The 21,514-nt window shown below is 49.8% G+C and overlaps 1 protein-coding gene across 1 annotated transcript; it reads left to right on the top strand.

Annotated features, from left to right (window-relative positions):
- The first annotated feature begins 1,751 nt into the window (after window positions 1-1,751).
- A3GALT2 (alpha 1,3-galactosyltransferase 2) lies at window positions 1,752-21,054 on the top strand. The gene is made up of 5 exons (XM_027582304.2): window positions 1,752-1,879; window positions 18,167-18,250; window positions 18,460-18,549; window positions 18,828-18,965; window positions 19,770-21,054. The coding sequence occupies exons 1-5, from the start codon at window positions 1,857-1,859 to the stop codon at window positions 20,455-20,457; spliced, it is 1,023 nt and encodes a 340-aa protein (XP_027438105.1). The 5' UTR covers window positions 1,752-1,856; the 3' UTR covers window positions 20,458-21,054.
- Window positions 21,055-21,514: the final 460 nt, after the last annotated feature.

Below are 21,514 nucleotides of genomic sequence, written 5' to 3'. Positions count from 1 at the left end.
GACCCTGGGATCATGACCCGAGCCGGAGGCAGACACTTAACGCCCGAGCCACCCAGGTGCCCGTTTCTGCCTGTTTAAAACGTGCATTTGAGGCCCAGCCCACTGAATCAGTCTCCAGGGGTGGGGCCCAGGAAGATTAGGCACAATAACTTTGAGGAGTTTGATAACACTTCTCTGGAAAGCCAGTTAAATTGTAACTAGTACCTGGAGGAAGAGCAAAGGCCTGCCGGTGATTCTGATTACCCAGAGGGCAGAGCCGGGACTGGAGGGGCTGCTGGGCCAGGGCCGGGGCCAGGGGCTGAGCCGCAGGGAAAGTGGGAGGGTGGGGCACCGCTGGGCAGGTGCCCTGAGGTCCTGGCGGGTCTGGGCAAGTCTCTGCACCCTGGATCCCCACCCCCGTTTTCCCTTCTGAGGAAAGTCAAAGCCAGGCCTCTCCTGAGTTTGTTCTTACACGTGTGGTGAGGGAGGAGGGCACCAAAACTCCTCCGAAGAGAGGATGTGGTGCAGTCGAGGGGACTGGCCGACACAGACAAATACCGGTGCCATTCTTTGTATGTGAAGGGTGGTGCTCTAAATCCAGACAGATCTCCCCGCTTGTGAAAGCTCACCTTAGGCCACTTCACTTTTACAAAAGACCTACATGAGTCCCTGTTTTCACGGAGCAAAACAAATCCCAAGAGGGTTTTTGCTTTTCTGGAAAAAGGCAAAAAGTGCAAATAGCTTGTTCAGCGTCTGTTCGGCAGCCAGCCGCCAATGGAAGCCCCCGACCCCCTCCCGCCCCACCCCAGGCTCTATCTACGTTTATTTGTGCTGTCTGTTAGCAAGGTGTGTCCTAAGGTAGCAGAAAAACCTAAGACGGGTTACTTTTGGGTCTGGGAACGCTGAAAAAACTTTCCATAAATTTAAATTAACGATTAAATTAAATTAAACCGTCTTTGCTTTACATCTTTTCTGCTTATGGAAGTTTTCACAAAGAACACTCTTCTTTCAGAGACCAGGAAAACCTGTATTTGTTCCTGTTGTTTACACTCTACAGAGAATTTTGCAGACCTTTTTTTGATCACGAGCCACCATTAAAAAAAAAAGTTTCCCACTCTCATACACACTTAAATATAGATATCTGAAGCAACAATTTCACAAAACAATACCTACCCTTATGTACATTCTGGTATTTTCAATTCTCTTCCTGTTCATACGTTTTAAATCTTGGTCACAATCCATGATCCACAAAACATTTCTGAGGGCTCCCAACCTGCACTTTTTTAAAAACCCTGCCCAGTGTAAACCCTAGAGAATGGTTTCATATCCTCTATCTTGTGCGGCTCTTACACTGTCCTGGGCAACTGGTGCATGTCATGTACCCCATTCCATGGTGAGTTCCCCAAGGTCACACTCAGGCGACCAGTGCCCTTGAGATCTGGCTGAAGCTCCGTGCAGAACAGGGTTTTCCCTGGATGGCAAACACCGCAGCCTGACCCCCACACCCTTCCCAGGGCTCCAAGACACTGAAGAAGAGCCCCCGCACCCTTGCACAGGTTAAGAGAAATCAATACGAAATAGCTCAGAGCCTCCGGCCAACCAGAGCTAGCTGGCCTTACTCAGATCCACCTTCTTCCAGGTGATTGGCCCCGAAGGGGCTCCGGGCCCCCACCCCATCCTGGGGCCAGCTTCCTCCAGCAGGCACCGCCCCCAAGGGAGTCCCTCTTGGGGCAGTTCATCTCTGCCTGCCCCTGTGGGTGTGGTTTCTGACAGATGGCCTGGAGCTGCTTTGTCCCAGTCAACAGGAACTGGTCATTTCTTCCCTGGCTCCGAGCTCAAGGGCTCTTCTTGGCCGGCTGTCTTACCAGCTTCTCGACATGGCTCTCAAGGAGAGACTCAGGTGAGTTGGGGACACTGCCAGTGTGTCGGGGGGAAGAGGAGGGGACAGCTGACCTGGGAGGAGTCCAGCCTGGTGGCCAGAACAGTCAGGGAGGAGGCACGAGAGCTGGCCTGTTGAGTACCAGCTGAGCCATGTTGATCCTGGGAGAAGGGGGACTCTGAAAGAGGAGGACATCACTCAAGGGGTAGAGATGGTCCATGGAGCAGAGTGGGGTGGAGGGAGACGGCATCCTAGGAGATCTTGTGGATCTTGTCGAGAGAGCTGGGTAACTCCTCTTGCTGTCCTTAACTCCGAGCGCCCTTGGTGAGCGAGAGAAAGAAGACCTAGGGCTGTGTCCTCCACCATAGCTGAGAGCTCTCTCTCCTCCCACTGGGACTGACCACCCAGGACTGAAACTTGTTCCCACTTAAGAACTAATGATTGATCTTCAACCCGTTCTTGAAAGCCAGGAGGCTGTAGGGGACAGAGCATGGGGTGGGCTTCAAGGACCACCTTCTGGAGGTGGAGGTGGGGTAGAGGGGGTGCTTTTGAAAATAGCTGAACAAGGCATGTGGAAGAATGGGTCAGGCAGAGGCCGCTGTGGACTAAGGGCTCCCGAGCGGGGGCCTGTGAGGGGGCAGCAATAGTGGGCAGCTACCTACCACGGGCCTACATCTGGGTGTCCTCCAAGCCCTCACCTGGGCCACCTGGGGCCAGCTCCGCCCGGCTGCCCTGGCTGAGGCCCAGTGCCCAAGATAAGCATCAGCTTTCCCCACCCAGGTTGGGGGCGGGGGGGCTGGCTAAGAGGGTCAAGACAGCTGGGGGCTGAGAGAGGTATTCCAGCTTTTTCCTGCCCCTGTAGCACAGACGGGTGGTGCTTCCGGAGGGGCCCTCTGGGGGTAGTACTGCAGCCCGTCCTCCGGGAGCTGGTGTGGCGTGGTCGCTGCAAGGGAGAGAAAGCTTCCTGTGGGAGACACTGGCGGGGGGCGTGAGGTGCCTTGGGGGAATGACATGGCCAAAGACCCTTGGGAGATGAGCCTGAGGCTCAGGGCTGAGCTGGGGCCAGGTCGTAAGGAGCCTCCAATGCCATGTTCCGGCTTGGGGATCAGACCTCAGTTCAAACCTCCGTTCTGCGGCATAACCAGCTGTGTGACCCTGAGCAAGTGATTTAATGCTTCTGAACCTGTTTCCTCATAAGGTGGAGACAATCACGGCATCTCCTTCAAGGGCCTGTGGGCAGACCTCCATGAGATAGGGACATAAAACACTCGGCAGGCAGAGGGTCTGCCTCGTAAATGTCCGGCATTGTTCGTAAAGAGCGTAGACTGTTCATGAAAGCAAACAGTCTTGAGAGTCACAGCTGGGGAAAGAGAATGAAGACAAGAAAACCATTCATTGCTTCATTGGTTTACTGAACAAACCATCATTAATACCACCAACTACAAGGCAGGCTCTCAGGTTTGGCACCGAGAACACAAAGCCCAAGAAAACAGACCCCCACCGCCTGGTGGGGCAGAGGTACGGTCTAGTTGGGCGTGTGCCGGAGGAGAGGTTTGCACGGGTCCAAGGGGCACCTGGCGGCAGGTGTTGGGGGGGCGTCGAGGAAGGCGTCAGTCACAAGGAGCCCAGGTATTGAAGTATATTATCTGGAGCTTGGTGGTGGTTGGTCGGAAAATAAGGGCAAACATACAGAGGTGGGGGAAGACACAAGTCAAGTCAGACACAGGAATCCAGGTGAGAAGCAGTGAGGCGGGAATGGCTCTGTGCGGTGGGGTCAAGGGAGCTTGGGGCTCTGGCGGGAAGGCAGAAGCAAGAAGACTCGGTAGACTGACAGCTATGAGGGGAGGGGAAGGGGCCCCACTCGGGTCACTGGGACCAGTCACAGAGAACACAGGACATCATGATGTCATTTACCAAGATGGAGGAGACCTGAGTGGGGAGCAGGTTTCTAAGGAAAATCAAGAGCTCCGTTTTGGCCATTAAATGTGAGACGCTTGGGAGACATCCAAGTGGAGAGGGCGGGTGGCACCAATCCCCCCAGGTGTCCTCTGTCACTGTACTCGTGATGCCCGGAACCAGAGGCCCTGGGCAGTGCGATGCGGCCCCACCCCAGGTCCAGGAGGAAACTCTGGTCGAGGGTGTGGTTTAAGATGACTTTTGGTCTTTTCCCTGCGTGCCCAGCGCAGAACTCTTCGAAAGGTTGGCATTTCCTGAGTGATTGGAATGTCTTTTGTTATTCCTAATAAGCCCCCCTCACAGCTGAGTTTATGCTAATGAGGTGACTTGAGTTGCCCCCCCCCCCCCATAGCGTCGGGATGGGGCTAACCGCCAGAAAGACCCCATGATCAGAGGCTTGGAACTTTCAGCCCCACCCCCAACCTCTTGGACATTGGTGTTGAGAAAGTTTCCAGGTTGGTGAATGCATCCAAATGCTGGGAGGGTGGCGCCCTGCAACTGCAGGGGGCATAGACCCTCCTGAGCTCTGGACCCTTCTGGACGCCCCTCTACGCAGTCCTGGATCGGGGTCTCCATAAATAAACCAGGAAATGGAAGGAAACTGCCTCCCTGAGCTACGTGAGCTGTTCTGTGAGCAAATTAATGGAACACGAGGAGGGGGCTGTGGGAACCCCTGAGTTAAAGTCAATGAGCCACAACTAGGGGTAGCCCACAGGGTGACTAGAACAAAAGGGGAAGCTGGACGAGAGACGAGTGTGAAGAAACAGACATTATTTTCTTCTGTTAGACAACATTAAAAAAACAAAATTCAGCCGAGTACATTTGAAGACCGAGTGGGCTTTCTTTAATGATTCATGAATCGGGCAGCATCTCAGCAGACAGACAGGAGCTCTGTGGAGCTGTACAAAATGGCAGGCTTTTATAGGCAGGAGGGGATGGAGGAAAGGAAGCTTCTAGCAAAGAGTGGACTGTTTCAGGCAAGGTCACTTTCCTTTGGGGGAAGGCAGGGTTTCATCAGGCAGAAGACACTAGTGCTGACAAGGTAATTCCAGCCTGACTGGTTAAAAGGTACGTTCCTGTGGGAAGTTGGAACTGCAGTTACGTTAGGTACCGAGGCGTGGTTTGCTGACGGGACCGAGTGTGAGTGGCTCCAGGTGGGGCCCGTCGTTTCTTTTGTCACCGTTCCCCCTCCTTTTGATCAGATTCTCCGTTTGACTGAGAGGAGCGCCACTCCAGCCGTCCCTGCGAAGCTCCCCCCACTCCTGCTGCTCCTCTGTGTGGTGCTCGCAGGTCATGACTTCAGGCTCACGTGTGTTAAGTTAGACATTCACTCCATTCCCTTCTTGATGCTCCAGTCTCAGGGAGAGCATTCGCTTGGTGGTTAGGGGCGTCGAACGTGCATTTAAAGCTTCTGAGAGAGGACAGGGCCCCAGGATTCCTGCTGTGGCTCTTATCAGCAGGACACTTGTCTCTGCTTAGAGAGCACTCAGGAGCCACGGGCCCCAAGACCCAAATCCATCAAAACCAAATAAGGCAAAGAAAGACCCCATGGAAGGAGTCACCTTTTTAAGCCAACTGGCTTGCTCAGCACTCTTCTGGAACTGAGTTTCAACTTCCCTAGAAGTGTTCATCCCAGTGCAGCAGGGGGTACTGACCACAGCCCAGACTCCTCTGTGTTCGGCTCAAAGTTCATTAGGGGCTGTCCTAATATCAAAAACAGCTCAGGCAGGGCGCCTGGGTGGCTCAGTCGGTTGAGCGTCTGCCTTCGACTCGGGTCCTGATCCCAGGGCCCTGGGATGGAGTCCCGCATCGGGCTCCCTGCTCAGCAGGGAGTCTTGCTTCTCCCTCTGCCTCTGCCCTCCACCCCCCACCCCACCCCCACCCCGCTCCCTCTCTCTCTCTCTCTCTCTCTCTCTCTGCTCTCTCTCTGTCTGGCAAATAAATGAATAAAATCTTAAAGACAAAAACAACTCTGGCCAGAGAGTCTAAGGATTTTCACTGTGTGTCTATTGCTTCAGCACTGGATTTTTGCCACACTTTCAAGAGTTAAGGAGAGTGTCCTGATCACAGCCTCATTTGTATTCACTCCTAACCAGGGAGTTAGGGACCTGCCAAAGGAAGCAAATCCTGAATCACAAAAGCCGCGTGGTAGGTCCTTTCTAACTTGACGTTGTAAATTTAGGGGAACTGACCGATGGGGTGTCTGGGTTTGTCTGTGACAGTCAGGGGCACAGTTAGCTAACCCTCTTAGATAAGAGGCACTGCCCCTCTAGGCATTCAAAGGCCCAAAGAGGATGAAAGCCACTACAAAGACAGACCCTGTCTGCCCCGCGAAGGTGGCATTGTGAATGGACTCTGCCTTCATGGTCAGATCGGAGTTTTTTAAAGACAGATTTAGAAGTCTGAAAGGTTACCTCCCTTCAGCAATGGCCCAGGACATACAGATGAAGGTGTTATCTTTCCAGGCCAATGCTAGAATAAAGGAAAGAAAGAAAAGAAGTAAGGGTTTTAGCCTTAAAGTAGGAAGTCTCTATCTGGTGCTCTGGGCGGGAGCCGTCTACCTGGATGTCAGATACTTCTCTTCCTCGTCCGTTGATGTGGAGGTCTCTGGCATCTGCACAGGATGGCAGGACACATGCAACCTTCTTTAGCTGCGAGATGTGGACCCAAGGTTCAAGTCCCTGATGTTTCGCTGCCATCAGGGTGATGAGGAGGACCTGGAATAGTCCCTTCCAAGGAGATTCAGGGCATTCTTTGGGCTCGGTGACTCCCAAGTCCGAAGGGCGGAAGAAACTTGGAAACAATTCTTTCGGAGAGTTGTAGCCAGATATTTGAAGAAACTAGAAGAATTCAGGATCTAATTCTGTGTACAGGCATTTAACAGAAACTCAAAGACAATAAACAGGATTAGAATCTAATATCTACAAAGTGCAAACAGAATTTTTCTCTCTACAATTACCCCTATTTGCCAGATATAATTACAGTAAAACTAATCTGTTTGCGTTAAGTTGGCCTGATTATTTACATAAGTGCAGTAAGAATAGTGGTTGACCATACAAGCCCATCTTAAGACTGCTTTGCTGAAATTTTTCATAAGGAATCTCAGATTGAACTTTTAAAAGTCTCTGAGGCAGAAAGCCAAGCCAAGGACTCACCATTAAATTTTACCTAAAATACCTATAGTTTGGGTGAATTCCTGTCAGTCAAAACCTTGGTAAATATAACCAATGCTTCCAGTTATGTCTTACAAGAACAGATTCTCATAGAACTTAGGCAAATAACTAACTATATCACCATGAAAAGAAGACTCAAGAATTTCCAAATTCAGGAGGGGATCAGGTAGGGGGAAAAAAAGTAAATGTTTCATTTTTGTTTACAAAGGTATACTTTACTGAATTGCTATAAGTCATATAGCTTAAGAAAAAAGGTTTCCTTAAATATGGAAAAACAAAACATTAAGGAACCAGCAATGTTTCAAACAAAAAGTCATACAAAATTAAAAGCATACACCTTGTTCATTCAGTCCCATGTAATTAATACTTGTTCTGCTTGAATCCAGTTTCCCTGTTAGTTCTGGAAATTTTTACCCATTTCAGTTTTATGATCTTAAAAGTTTTCAGAAACCTGTACTAAATCTCCTTAAAGCTGAAACACGTTTACAAAAGCATCAAAGTAAAAAAAATACCATCTATAAATGACAAAAGACTTAAAAATGGCCATTGGTCAAATAGAATTGACAAGGAAATTTGACTATTTCTGTAACATACAACATTTTAAGATAATAACCAAGATTATGACTGATAACATTATACTAGGACATATCAGATTTCCAGGAATTCCACATAATTTCTGGAACATTTACATACCTACACAAATACAACATAAGGAAGGCTTCATATCACTTATTTGACAATGCTTCCCATATAATTTAACATATCAAATAAGCCTAATGAGTTTGGCATCTCTCTTCTTATAAGGAGAGAGAACAATTCTTTTGCAGTTTTTCCAAGGATCCTGCGGAAAATCTCAAAGTTACTTCCAGGTTAAAAAGACTTCTTTTAGAATTATATTTTAGTTTAAAAAATTAGTTTATTAGGGGAGGAGGGCACAGAGTTTGTAAAAGATATCAAAGGGTTTGGGGGGTTTTTGGTGGTTTTTCTTTTTTAGAGGGGGAGGGGCAGAGGGAGAGAGATTCTTAAGCAGGCTCCACGCTGAGCGCTGGGGCGGATGCCCGACGCAGGGCTCAGACTCAGGACCCTGAGATCATGACCTGAGCCAAAATCAGGAGTCAGACGCTCAACCAACTGAGCCACCCAGGCGCCCCCGAAGATATAAAGGGGTTTTAAAAAACTTGGTCAAATAAGATCATAGGTCATTGTGAAGCATCACTTGTTTATCTATTTAACCATATGACAATTAGAGGGTCTGCAGAAATTTACCGAGTTAAGGAGTCGTAAAACAAAAACAAGCCCTAAGCTTTTCTAATAGAGAAGTCTGGGTTTTCTTAAGTAACCAGAGATCTGATATGAGACGTGGGAAATTATTTTGAGAGGACACAAAATCTTTCTCGTTTCCAGGCAGATTACTTAAAGGTAAAGAAAACCCTGTACAAATCTCCTATCAACTGCAGACCTATCATCTAAGAAAACATCGTCCTTTTAACAGAGAGGAAACCAATTTTAATTTTGTACCTGTGCACTTTGGGGATTAACATTAATTCATTTTTTAAATGTATATCCATTCCAATCTTAGCTGTCTTAACCACGCATAAAATCTTTTTCCTAAGGTTCCTTTTCTACACACCATCTGCCACCTTCTTTTTTACATTCAAGATCTCATCCTGTTTTTTTCCTTCCCATTCTGAACAACCAGCCTTACTTTTAGGACAAAATTACTTTCTTTTCCCTCAGCAAAAATGCATTTCCATTCTTCGTACCTTCTCTTACTGAAAATGCACATCCTGCTTTCCTTTCATACAGAGAAATTTCTTTATTATTTCTAGTAGCTTTAAACAATTGCAAATGAACTGTTACTGTCAATTTTATGAATATATTTCATATTCCTAAAAGTACATGTTCCTCATAGTAAATTTTCCAGTGTGGCACATGTTATTTTATTTTGAGATGGTCTATATATTCAATGAATTTCACTTAACTCATCATTTAACTTAGCAAGACTTGAAGGTTTTGAGGAGTCAAAAGATTTTGGAAACTATTTGCTGAAAAGTTCACCTAGAAACTCTTATCCCATTTATATCTATTTAAATCATTTATTCTTAACAGTTTTTTTTTAAGATTACCTGCAAAAACATCATTATAGGCATTAGACAAAGTCGGCTATCATCCTAAGTTATTTTATAGGCTGATAAGTATTTGTAACCAAGATAGGAACTTATTAGTAAAACCTAAGTAGAATAAAAGTTGTGTGTCTGTTTGGTATTCAGTGCTGATAACTCTAAAGATATACCTATTTTAATTAAACCAAACTTAAATTAGCTTTAATACTGAGTATTTTCCCAGATCACATGAACCTGAAAAGCATTTGGGTTATTTTCTGTTATATTTCTGAGATTTTCAGGAATACTTAATTCATGTAAGTGCTTAATTTTTTAAAGCCAGTTAAGTTGAGCTCTTTTACAAATTAATTTTGGTACTACTATTTGTAATAGAAGATACACACATCTCTAACACTCTGATCATATAGACAGATGCGGAGAACTTACAGCTTTTGTTTTAAAATTTTAGCCACGAGGGGTGCCTGGGTGTCTCAGTCGGTTAAGCGTCCAACTCTTGGTTTCAGCTCAGGTCACAAGCTCAGGGTTGTGAGATGGAGCCCCGAGTTGGGCTCCGCGCTGGGCGTGGAGTCTGCTCAAGATTCTCTCTCTCCCTCTCTCAAAAAAATAAAAAATTAAGATAAAATAAAATTTTAGCCATGACGCCAGTATAATACAAAACTTACTAGGTTATAAGAGTTGGAATAAGTTTAGGTTGCTCAGATGGCTACAGCTTTTTATTAGTTTTTACAGAGAAGACACTTAAGATTTGTATTTGTCCTTGACAAGTAATCTAACAGAAACTGTGGACTAGATTTGGGGCAAGGGAATGTCTATAGCAGTTTCTATGTTTTACAAGCCTCTTTCCTCCTTTTTTTCCCCCTTCTGTTAAGAATTACAGTTGACCCAGGGCACCTGGGTGGCTCAGTCGTTGGGCGTCTGGCTTCGGCTCGGGGTCTCGATCTCAGGGTCCTGGGATCGAGCCCCGCATCGGGATCCCTGCTCGGTGGGAAGCCTGCTTCTCCCTCTCCCACTCCCCCTGCTTGTGTCCCCTCTCTCGCTGTGTGTCTCTCTCTCAAGTAAATAAATAAAATCCTTAAAAAAAAAAAAAAAGAATTACAGTTGACCCTTGAACAACATGGTTTGAACCACATGGGTCCACTTATAATGGATTTTTTTCAGTAAATACAGTACTGTAAATATTTTCTCTTCCTTATGATTTTTTAAATAACATTTTCTTTTCTCTAGCTTGCTTTATTGTAAGAATACAATATATAATACGTACAACATACAAAATATGTGTTAACTGTTTATATTATCTTATCAGTAAGGCTTCCGGTCAATAGTAAGCTATTAGTAGTTAAGTTTGGGGAGAATCAAATATTGCATGTAGATTTTTACTGCAGGGGGAGGTGAATTAGTGCCCCTAACCCCCTGTTTAGGGGTCAACTCTACTTCCATGAAGTTTACATTTCAAGGAGATGGCCTAAACCAGAAGAGGAGAGTCCCTGGTGAAGATTAGGTAGAGCATTTACATCTCAAAGGCACAGGGAGAGAAGGCAAACTCCTCCAAGGACACGTGTTCCCTCAGGCCAGAATTTTTACAGTACCCACACACCTTTTGAGACAAATACGGGTGAGGTTAATTGTTAAAAAGAAAGGGTGGACTTTATTTTTTTTAAATAATCGCTACACCCAACGTGGGGCTCGAACTCACAACCCAGAGATCAAGAGTCACATGCTCTACCAAATGAGCCAGCCAGGTGCCCCAGATTTTCTTTCCCTCCAAGTACATTTAGCTTAAGGGAGAAGGTCTAAAAAAAATTCATATCCGGCTTTGAATATCAGCTTCCAGTTTGGCCAAATTTATGACCACAGAGCTATTAACTCCTTCAAATATCGGTACGCCTGGGTGCCTCAGTCGGTTAAGCATCTGCCTTCGGCTCACGTCATGATCTCAGGGTCCTGGGATGCAGCCCTGCATCTGGCTCCCTGCTCAGTGGGGAATCTGCCTCTCCCTCTCCCTCTGACCCTCCCCCCTGCTTGTGCTCTCTCTCTCTAATAAATAAATAAAATCTTTTAAAAAATAAATCCTTTCAAATATCTTGTCAGGTTTCAGCCAGGAGAAACAGTAAATATTCTGGCAGTACACAACAACCCCATGGACCCAAGAGGTACCCTCAACGAAGGTGCAAAAGATACTATCCTCACAAGATCTAGAGCCTGGGCGCCTGGGTGGCTCAGATGGTTAAGCGTCTGCCTTCGGCTCAGGTCATGATCCCAGGGTCCTGGGATCGAGTCCCGCATTGGGCTCCTTGCTCAGCAGGGAGTCTGCCTCTCCCCCTGCTTGTTCTCTGTCTCTCACAAATGAATAAATAAAATCTTAAAAAAAAAAAAAAAAAAACAAGATCTAGAGCCATTCCCAAAGATCAATGACCAATGGCCTGGATTTGGAAAGGAAGGGACAACGTGAAAGCTTACTTTTCTCTTTATACAGGGTACTAAGAGATCCAGGAGAGCTGACTCTGGTGAGAATATTCTCACCTTTAGCTGGCATTCCCAGGATCCCACTTGCAGGCCCCAACTGAGGTTTGTTTTTTTAAGTAGGCTCCATGCTCAGTGTGGAGCCCAATGCAGGGCTTGAACTCAAGGACCCTGAGATCAAGACCTGAGCTGAGATCAAGAGCCGGATGTTTGACCCAGAGAGCCACCCCAGGCGCTCTTTGAGTGAGGTTTAAAGTAGAGGGTGTAGGGTGCCTGGGTGGCTCAGATGGTTAAGGATCTGCCTTCGGCTCAGGTCATGATCCCAGGGTCCTGGGATCGAGTCCTGCATTGGGCTCCCTGCTCCTTGGGAGCCTGCTTCTCTCTGTCTCTCATGAATAAATAAATAAAATCTTAAAAAAATAAATAGAGGGTGTAGCTCCAATATCTACCAGAATTTGGCCAGTTGTTAAAATTAATTTTGACGTTAGTTTCCCTTTTCCTGTTTAAAGGAATTACTGGTAGCAGTATGGGAGAATCCCTTGGAGACCTGTCAACTCTGGGAGGGGCCTATATGGGGGCCCACCTTTGGGAGTAGATACAGGGACATTAAAGTTGATGTTGGAAATTTTGCACAGGGCCTTTGAGGACTGTCTTTTCCAGCTTCTCCATTGATTACGACTGAGACATCAATCCCTGGGCCAGCGTTTTAATGATGGGCCCCTTAGGAAGGTGCAATGTGGGAGGCCCAGGTGCTTTTTTAAGTCTCTGGCCTTGCAGCCCTTTAAGACTAATGGCTTGGCACACTTTTGTTTATGATCTTGTATCTAAATTTTCATTGGCCTTTTGCAATGAGTTTTTTTTTTTAATTTTATTTATTTGACAGAGACACAGCAAGAGAGGGAACACAAGCAGAGGGAGTGGGAGAGGGAGAAGCAGGCTTCCCGCGGAGCAGGGAGCCCAATGCGGGGCTCGATCCCAGGACCCTGGAATCATGACTTGAGCCAAAGGCAGACGCTTAACGACTGAGCCACCCAGGCACCCCGCAATGAATTTTTTTTAATGAAGCTATTCTGGAATCCTGAAGCCTTTGGAAAGCTTCTGTATACCACTCAAAATAAGTATCACACTCAGTTGGTTTGATTTGGGAACCCTTGTTTCTGTTTTTTTTTGTTTAAGATTTATTTGAGAATGAGAGAGAGCTGGTAGGGGGGAGAGGGAGAGAGAGAGAACCTTAAGCAAACAAGCTGAGCATGGAGCCCGATGTGGGGCTGGATCCCACAACCCTGAGATCATAACCTGAGCAGAAATCAAGTGAGCCGCTTAACCGACTGAGCCACCCAGGCGCCCCTGGGAACCCTTGCTTTTAAGTGCACTTCTCACATGAGTGATCTTGTCTAAATGGAGTATTTTCCATAATGGCAATTGTAATTCCAGGTTGCTTTAGTAAGATTGTGCCATTTTGTAGATATCGATAGCTTTCAGGACTGCAGTTCTTAGACATAAAACAAGTCAGTGTGCAGGAAGATGAAGTGCTTGACTCTGGAATTTAAGGATCCCATTATTATTATGTTATTAATGTTTCAGCTAAGCCTTTGGGTCTCAGAACCAAACTCATACCTGAAAGGGACATGCTGTGGGATTGGGGATTGTGTGATGTTTTACAGTGTACCTTGTGGCACGGAAATTTTCTTGGGGTTGGCGAGACCTAGTAACTTAGCCTAACTTAACACATGAGTTTTGAGGTTAGGTGGCAAGTGCTCTAATGGTTTTTAAATGTTTGACCCACGCCCCACCAATTTTTGCAGCTTTTTGACTTCTGAGACTCCCACTAGCAATAGCCCTTACCTTATGTCCGTGTTAACAGAAACCAACAGTGGCCACAGAGGTGGGCCTGTGGACGCCAGCAGTCATCTGCAGACTGGCGGACAGAAGGCCTCATGTGCGCCACCAGCAATTCCCAGTGTGGAAGTGGGGACCGGGGGGAGGCCTGAATCACAGAGCCCAAAGAAGGGGACCTGCAGAGGTCCAGACAGAGTCCAAACGATCGGGGACCTGCAGCTGCCACCAGCGGGCCCCAGTGTAGAATCTGGGGGTTCCAATCAAATGGGGGGATTGCAAACTAAACTGAGGGCTCAGGGCTTGGGTTCTGGGTGGAACCCTCTGCTTGTTCTAGCCGACCAGCCACGGACTGGAAAGCCAATGAGATCAGGAGCTTGATGCAAAGACAGTGGAGCTCAGAACCAAGGGGAACTTACCTGAGGCCCTCAGAAACAGTGAGAAATTCAAGAGGCCCATGGGTACCATGCCTGTGTTTCTCACTGTCCCCAAAGCCACCAGAAATCTCCTTTGATCCTGTCAGTGCCACCCAGTCTGTTAAAAAACAAAATTAGCTGAGTACAATCGGCTTTCTTTAATGATTCATGAATCGGGCAGCATCTCAGAAGACAGACAGGAGCTCTGTGGAGCTGTACAAAATGGCAGGCTTTTATAGGCAGGAGGGGATGGAGGAAAGGAAGCTTCTAGCAAAGAGTGGACTTTTCAAGCAGGGTCACTTTCCTTTGGGGGAAGGCAGGGGTCCATCAGGCAGAGAATCTCTAGGGCTGACCAGGTAATTCCAGACTGACTGGTTAAAGGTACATTTCCGGGACAAGCTGGAACTGCAGTTAAGTGCTAACTGGTTTGGTTTGCTGATACAGGGCTTAGTAGGAGTGACTCCATTTGGGGCCTACTGTTCCTTTAACTAAACAACAAAAGTAATACAGGCTCGTTGTACGCTGGTGCGTGACAGAAGTATATCAAGTAGAACTCCCCTCCCCCCTCCAGTCTCAGCCCCTTGCTAACTGGTACCTCTCCTTCTGAATCACGCCATCCGGAAGAGGAGCCACCAGCCCTCTGTGGCTACCAAGCACTTGAAATGTGGCTAATTCCAATTAAAATGTGCTATAAATCTAAAATATACACTGGATTTAGTATTTAGACTTAGTACAAAACAAGAATATAAAACATATCTCCACAATTTTTGCATTGATTATACGTTGAAAGGATATTTTGGATATACTGAGTTAAAATACTATTAAAATTCATTTCAGCTGTTTCTTTTCATACCTTTTATGTGACTACTAGAAAATTTCAGTTTATACATGTGGCTCACATGGTACTTCTACTGGACGATGCTGTTCTAGATTTTTTCCCACGTTTATGAAAGACCACAGATATGCACATCTGTAAATGCCTGAGCACGCAGGTGTAGATCAGCCTCTATATATACTCCTTTTATTTCCTTTCCCACCTAATACATCAGGACCTCTTTTCCAGAGAGTACTTCTACACCCACATCATCCTTTTCAGGGGTCGTGTTGTTTTCCGTGGTACAGATGAGCGTAACTTGTTCATCCAATCCCCCACTGATCAACACTGGGGTTGCCGACATCCGTTTGCTTTTTCAAACACAGCTACAAGACCATCCGTGGTCTGCCCGCTGTGAGTCTCCCATTTCTAGAGGTAGGAAAGCTAGGTCTGGTGAGGGCACTTCAAATGTGAAAGCAAAGGAGCCAGGTTCTGAAGGCTCCTCGGACGGGGCGAAGAGCCGTAGACTTGATTTTGCAGGCAGTAGGAAGCCTTAACACAGCTTTGTTGGGGTGGTTTTTCTAAAATGCTAACTCTGTATTCTTCCTTCATTAAAAAGGCAACATAAGCACATCACAAACAACTGGAAGGGAAAAATAAAGGGGGGGGAACCCTACTATAACTTACTGCATAGCCACTTTTACCTTTTCCTTTTTTAGCCTTATTTTCTGGCACATGTTTTAATTGCTGCTAAATTATAATCATACTGCCCATCAATTTGAGAATTTTTTTTTTCATTGAAGCTTCCCACGTAAGCATTTTTCCATGTGACCACAGAGTCGTCAGTAAAGGGTGATTTAGTCAGTCCGTGGGCTGGCTGCTGGGGCCTTTTCAGCAGCCCACGCAAGGCCTTCTCCGTGGTGCCTCCAGTCGGGATGCAACCGAGCCCACGTGCCTCTCATGAAAGAAACACACGCCCCGCCACCAATCCCAGGCCCCCAGCCCCCTCCGGTTCCTGTCCTCCCCCCTCTTTCCAGCTGCGCTTCTGGGGAGTCACCCAGGCCCCTGCCTCCACCACCGCACCTCTGCTTACTCCTCTCCCCACCCTCCCACTGGACACTCAGGCATTGCCTCCTTCCCAGCCCCCTGGCCCTGGAACCATGAAAGTCCTGCCAAGCCCACTGCCTTGACAGCCCTTCACCAGCTACTCCCCCCAACCCCACCGCCAACGCCTGGCTCACCCTGCCACTAGCTGAGGGCTGGCAGTGGCTTGGAGCCCACCTTCCTGCCTCCAGCCATGTTCCCCACCCCCAGTGTCCAAGCTCAACAGTTCAGCTGCAATACTTTTTTTTTTCCAAATAAAAATCTGACTGCATCACTCCCTGGGGGAAGTATCTTTCAGGGCTCCCTGGAGTCCTCAAGGTGAAGCTCAAACCCGTTCGCCTGCAATGCAGGTGGGGTGTGATCTGGCCTTGGCTCACCTCCAGCCTCACCTCTCCCCACTCCCTCCCCAACCCCCTGCTGCCACACTCCATCCTGCAGAATGGAGGCCTTGCACAGCCCAAGCTTCCTCTCACCTCTCACTTTTGTACATTGTTGTTTTCTTCTCATAAGCTTCCCCCCCTGCTCAGCTGCCTTCCCTGCCTGGGTAACTTCTCATTATTAGAGGCCACCTCTCCCAGGAAGCCTCCCTGACTTCCTCCCCATTTGTCAAGGCTCATAGCATCTTGTATTTATGCTAATTGCAGCCTTTACTGTGCCGTGTTCCATTCATCTCTTTGCAGTCTGTCATCTGACCCATTCCCTCTCTTCCTGGCCACCCACATCCTCCTGACTCCATCCCCTGAAGATGAGGTCTGTGCCTCGCTCACCTCAGAATCCTTGACCCAGCAAGTGCTTGATTCTGAGCGTGTGCCCAGTAAATATAGGGTGAGTGCATGAATAAGCAGAAACTCGTGAACATCTTGACGCATCAACTTTTTCCATACTGAACAGGCTCCCAGAAGTTGGGGTGATTGGATTAAAGGGGATGAACAGTGAAGGCTTCAATTCCCATAGCTAAGCAGCTTTCCACAAAAGACCTGGCACCCTTTGCCCCCACCAGCAGTGTGAGAGTGTCTGCCCCGCTGTATCCTTGCAGCACCGCTGTTTTTATTTCCTTTTAAAAAGCTCATTTTACAGATAAAACATGCCAGCCTGTTCTAATTTGTATGTCTTTGGGTTACTAGTGATGGTGAACATTTCCACACGTATTTGCCTCCTCGATGCATTACTTCTTGGATGATTGGTCATGTGATGTGGACCCTGTTAAGGCGGTCGGGCATTTTACAGGATGGCTTTGGGGACCATGTAGGAAGTGGCTGGGAGCAGGGAAGTTGGTGCCACAGTGATCCCGGTGAGAGGTGTGCAGGCGGGGTCGCTGCGGAAGCTGGGGGCACAGCAGGAGCTGAGCGGGGTGGGGGGGTGGAATTAAGGAGGCCAAATCAGGGCGCCTGGGTGGCTCAGTTGGTTAAGTGACCGCCTTCGGCTCAGGTCATGATCCTGGAGTCCCAGGATCGAGTCCCACATCGGGCTCCCCGCTCAGCAGGGAGTCTGCTTCTCCCTCTGACCCTCTTCCCTCTCGTGCTCTCATTCTCTCTCTCAAATAAATAAATAAAATCTTTAAAAAAAAAAAAAAAAAAAGGAGGCCAAATCAACCCAACCTGGGGACTGACAGCAGACGGGGGTGAGGGAAAGGGAGGGGTTGGGGAGCAGCCAGGTTTCTGGCTTGGCCAACTGAACAGAAGGAGGTACCATGTGCTGAGATGGTGCGCAGGTGGATACACGGGCACACACACCACCACAAGATGCGTCTCCGAGCTATCTACTAGATAAATCTACTGAGGAACAGCGAAGTGGGGTAGCAGAAAAGGCCAGGAGGCAGGAGTGTGTGACCTGGCAGGCTTCTGGAGAGAGACTGGGGGAGCTAGACTTGGGAAGGATTTATAGGGCAGAGAGTGGAGTTGGGAGGTTGTCCAGGAGGCCATGGGGGTCTGCTCGGGAACAATAATAATAACAGCAACAGCCAGAGTATACCGAGTGAGTACTATGTGTGAGGCCTTGCTCTCATCGCTTAGCTTTAAGTGATCAGTGGCATATTGGAAAGCTGGGGAAAAGGGTTAGAAAGCACATCGGGTACTGAGAGGGACCAGCGCCAAAGACAATCAGTGCAGGCGGTGGAAAGTGCAAGGTGCAGAACAGCGTATCTACTGTGCTCCCATATTCATATTTGCCTGTACATGCACGACCACTTCCAGAAGGAGGCGCAAGGAAAGAGTCATACTGGCTTGCCTCCATGCAGAGCAGCTGAGTGGCTGGGACCAGGAAAGACTGCACTAGATATACTCTTGTCCTTTGAATGCCTGTACCATCCAAATAGGATATATTTGTATTCAAAAATAAATAACATGAAACATTAAAATTACATAAACAATTTCTCATGTGTATGTGTGCATATAAATGAGTTGCTAACGCCCTTCCCCACCACCCAGGACCTGGAAGAGACTCTTCTGTTGGCTGATCCTACTTGCGCTTGGCCTCTTAGGGCTGCTCCAGCATGGGCTCTCTATAGTCAGGTACAACCCCCCTCCCCCAGCACTCAGTGTGGGAACCAGCAGGGTCAGGGTCAAAGCGGCTCCTTCCAAGTGCGGGTGGTGGGTGGTGGGTGGTGGCTCTTTGGCTGCACACTTGGCCTTGTGGGCTCTCCCTCCTTGTAAAGAGCAAAGTGAGAGGGGCCCTGAGCTGGCTGTCATGCCTCTCCCTCACTGCTGCCCCCACCCCACAGGCATCTGGAAACCCTCATCCCCATGGGTGTCTGCCCTTCTGCCAGAATGGCCCTGCTGAGAGACAACTTCACGGGTCTCCTGAATCCCTGGTAAGGAGCTAACGCCCACACACCCTCCAGAGCTCTGCCCCAGTGTCCTGCCCTCCTCACATCCCTCACCCCAGCAGGGCCAGGTACTCCTTCCGGCGGCCCCATCAGGTGACACATCTCCCAATCCTCCGTGTTCGATCTAGGCTAGGGATCTCTAGGGGCGAGGCCGGGGCACACCCATCAGTGGGTCCCTAGGGTCCAGCACCGGGCAGGTGGCAGTGAACGTGCACCAAATGGGTGGATGAATGGACCTATCTCTCCATCCCTGCCCTGGCCAGGGCCCGGCCTGATGTCCTGACCTGTACCTCCTGGGGGGCCCCCATTATCTGGGACAGCACCTTCAACCCAGCTGTGGCCCAGCAAAAGGCTCTGCAGCAGAACTTCACCATTGGGCTGACAGTCTTTGCTGTAGGCAGGTAAGGCCTGGGGAGGGGAGCGGTGCTGTCCAGGCAGGGAATGGAACGGGTGTGCATGTGACGTAGGGGTGGGGCACCCTGTGGGCCACAAGATCCTAAAGTGAAGAGGGAGTCAAAGACAGCACCTTATTGTCCCAGGCTCCCAGGAAGAGGACAGCACCGTCCATTTCCTTTCCCTCCTCCCCGGACACCAGCACTATGGAGCCCACCCAGCACAAGGACCATCCTGGTTATCTATGTAAGGAACTGTCACAAACTCAGTCACTGAGAACAGCTGTTGTTACAGCTCATGATTCTGTGGGCAGAAATTCCCACCGGGCTCCGTAGGAAGGGCTCCTCACTGCTCCCCAGAGTCTGAGCCTCCACTGGGATGGCCGACTGCTGAACGCCGGTGGGGCACGGTCTCCACGCAGCCTTCTGCGCAGCTAGCTGGGCTTCCTCACGTCCCTGCGGCATCAAGGGTCTGGGACTTCGTAAGCGAAGGCTCGGAGCCCTAACGAGGCAAAGGCTAACGCTGCCAGTCGCCCAAAGGAGCAGCCCAGCCTCTCTGCCGGGGCACCCTGTTGCTCCAGGCAGGTAGTGGGAGCCCACGTTCAAGGGAAGGAACCCAGAGCCCCTCTGGGCAGCAGAGACGAGCAATCTGCAGTCACCTCTGTCCACCGTGAAAGCTACGACTGGAGGGTTGAGGAGGGGACTGGAGGGGGACCGTCGCCGGGAGCCCCAGCGGGGCGGGGGCGGGGGGGCCGGGGCTGGGGGCCCGGGTGGGAGCCGCGCTCAGACTGACCCGCCCCGCCCGCCTGGCAGATACCTGGAGAAGTACCTGGCGCGCTTCCTGGAGACGGCCGAGCAGCACTTCATGGTGGGCCAGCGCGTGGTGTACTACGTGTTTACCGAGCGCCCGGCCGCCGTGCCCCGCGTGGCGCTGGCCCCAGGCCGCCGGCTGCGCGTGGAACGCGTGGCCCGCGAGCCGCGCTGGCAGGACGTATCCATGCAGCGCATGCGCACGCTGCACGAGGCGCTGGGCGGGCGGCTGGGCCGCGAGGCGCACTTCGTGCTCTGCATGGACGTGGACCAGCACTTCCGCGGCGCCTTCGGGCCCGAGGTGCTGGCCGAGTCGGTGGCGCAGCTGCACGCCTGGCACTACCACTGGCCGCGGTGGCTGCTGCCGTACGAGCGCGACGTGCGCTCCACCGCCGCCCTGGCGCTGGGCGAGGGCGACTTCTACTACCACGCGGCCGTGTTCGGGGGCAGCGTGGCGGCGCTGCGCGGGCTGACGGCACACTGCGCGCGGAATCTGCGGCGGGACCGCGAGCGCGGCCTGGAGGCGCGCTGGCACGACGAGAGCCACCTCAACAAGTTCTTCTGGCTGCACAAGCCGGCCAAGGTGCTGTCGCCAGAGTTCTGCTGGAGCCCCGAGATCGGCCGGCGGGCCGAGATCCGCCAGCCGCGCCTGCTCTGGGCGCCCAAAGAGTACGCCCTGCTGCGCGACTAGGCCCCCCACCGGCCCAGGAAGGGGGTGGGGCCTGAAGCCGTGCGGGCGCCCCGGAGGGCGGCGAGAGTTTGGACGCAAACAGCCCTGCCCGCTCCGGCCAGGTGCCCGGCCTTGGGATCGTGGAGGTGGGAGGAGGAGCGTGGCCTTTGGGGAGCTTCTCGCTGGGAGGGAAAGTTCCCCTTTCCCCCACTTTCAACAGCGACCGACAACGACGCACGCTGGGCAGTAGCGCCTCGGTCAGGCTGCCTCTAGACTTTTCGCCTCTGACCTTACTGGATTCAGCTGATGCCTCCTGGAGAGCTGTTTTAGCCCCCGTCACCCACCGCCACCCCAACCCCCTTTTTGATAAGGAGACTGAGACGCAAAAAGGGAACATAACTGCCTAAGGACACAGAATCTTGTGAGTCAGTCTGGGCAACCGCTGCAGAGCTAGGACTGGCCCTCCGAAAAGACAGTAGCTTCTGGGCGAACAGGAGAAAGCTTCTGCTGCAGGGGAAACGTGGTGGCATCTGAGTCCTTGGCTTTGCCCTTCCACCTCTCCCCGCCCTCAAGCATAGTTTGTACATATTTAAGTAATGCTGTAATAAAATTATTCCAAAAGTGTCTTTATGGCCCTCTCTCCTGGGCAGTGTCCACAAAAGGACATTTCCTTGATGTGGGGCCCATAGGGCTGTCTGGGAGATAAGTTTCCTTACCCAAGACTGCTATCCAGAGTCTTCATCCTGGGGGAGGGGAGGGGAACACAGGCTCTGAACAGGAGGTGAACTCATCAGGCCCTCCAAGGAGCCAGGGAAGGCAGCAGTTGGAAGCCCCTGAGCTGTCCTCTGATGCCTGGGAACGCTGAGGCCCTGGGAGGATGGGATTTCACCCCAGGTCCCCTGAATCCTTTATGTGATGTTCTCAAAGACCTTGCCTTAATAGCCTCCACTGTTCCTCCGAAGGACAGCAACTCTGGCATAAATCAACCCTGATGATTTTTACAATCTGATCATCTTTACAAGTAGATTCCACTTACTGATGATGTGACCTAAGAGATCTCTGCCCTCTCAAAAACAGT

The sequence above is a fragment of the Zalophus californianus genome, chromosome 4, assembly GCF_009762305.2.
Source record: "Zalophus californianus isolate mZalCal1 chromosome 4, mZalCal1.pri.v2, whole genome shotgun sequence".
Classification (NCBI taxonomy): domain Eukaryota; kingdom Metazoa; phylum Chordata; class Mammalia; order Carnivora; family Otariidae; genus Zalophus; species Zalophus californianus.
This window is presented reverse-complemented; position numbering and strand designations above follow the sequence as displayed.

What these genes read in the sequence shown, in the direction of transcription:
- A3GALT2 (XM_027582304.2), top strand. Translation starts at nt 1,857, where the DNA reads ATGGCTCTCAAGGAGAGACTCAG. An exon ending in ACGGGTCTCCTGAATCCCTG is followed by an intron (nt 18,550 to 18,827) that starts GTAAGGAGCTAA and finishes TGCCCTGGCCAG; the next exon opens with GGCCCGGCCTGATGTCCTGA. An exon ending in ACAGTCTTTGCTGTAGGCAG is followed by an intron (nt 18,966 to 19,769) that starts GTAAGGCCTGGG and finishes CCCGCCTGGCAG; the next exon opens with ATACCTGGAGAAGTACCTGG.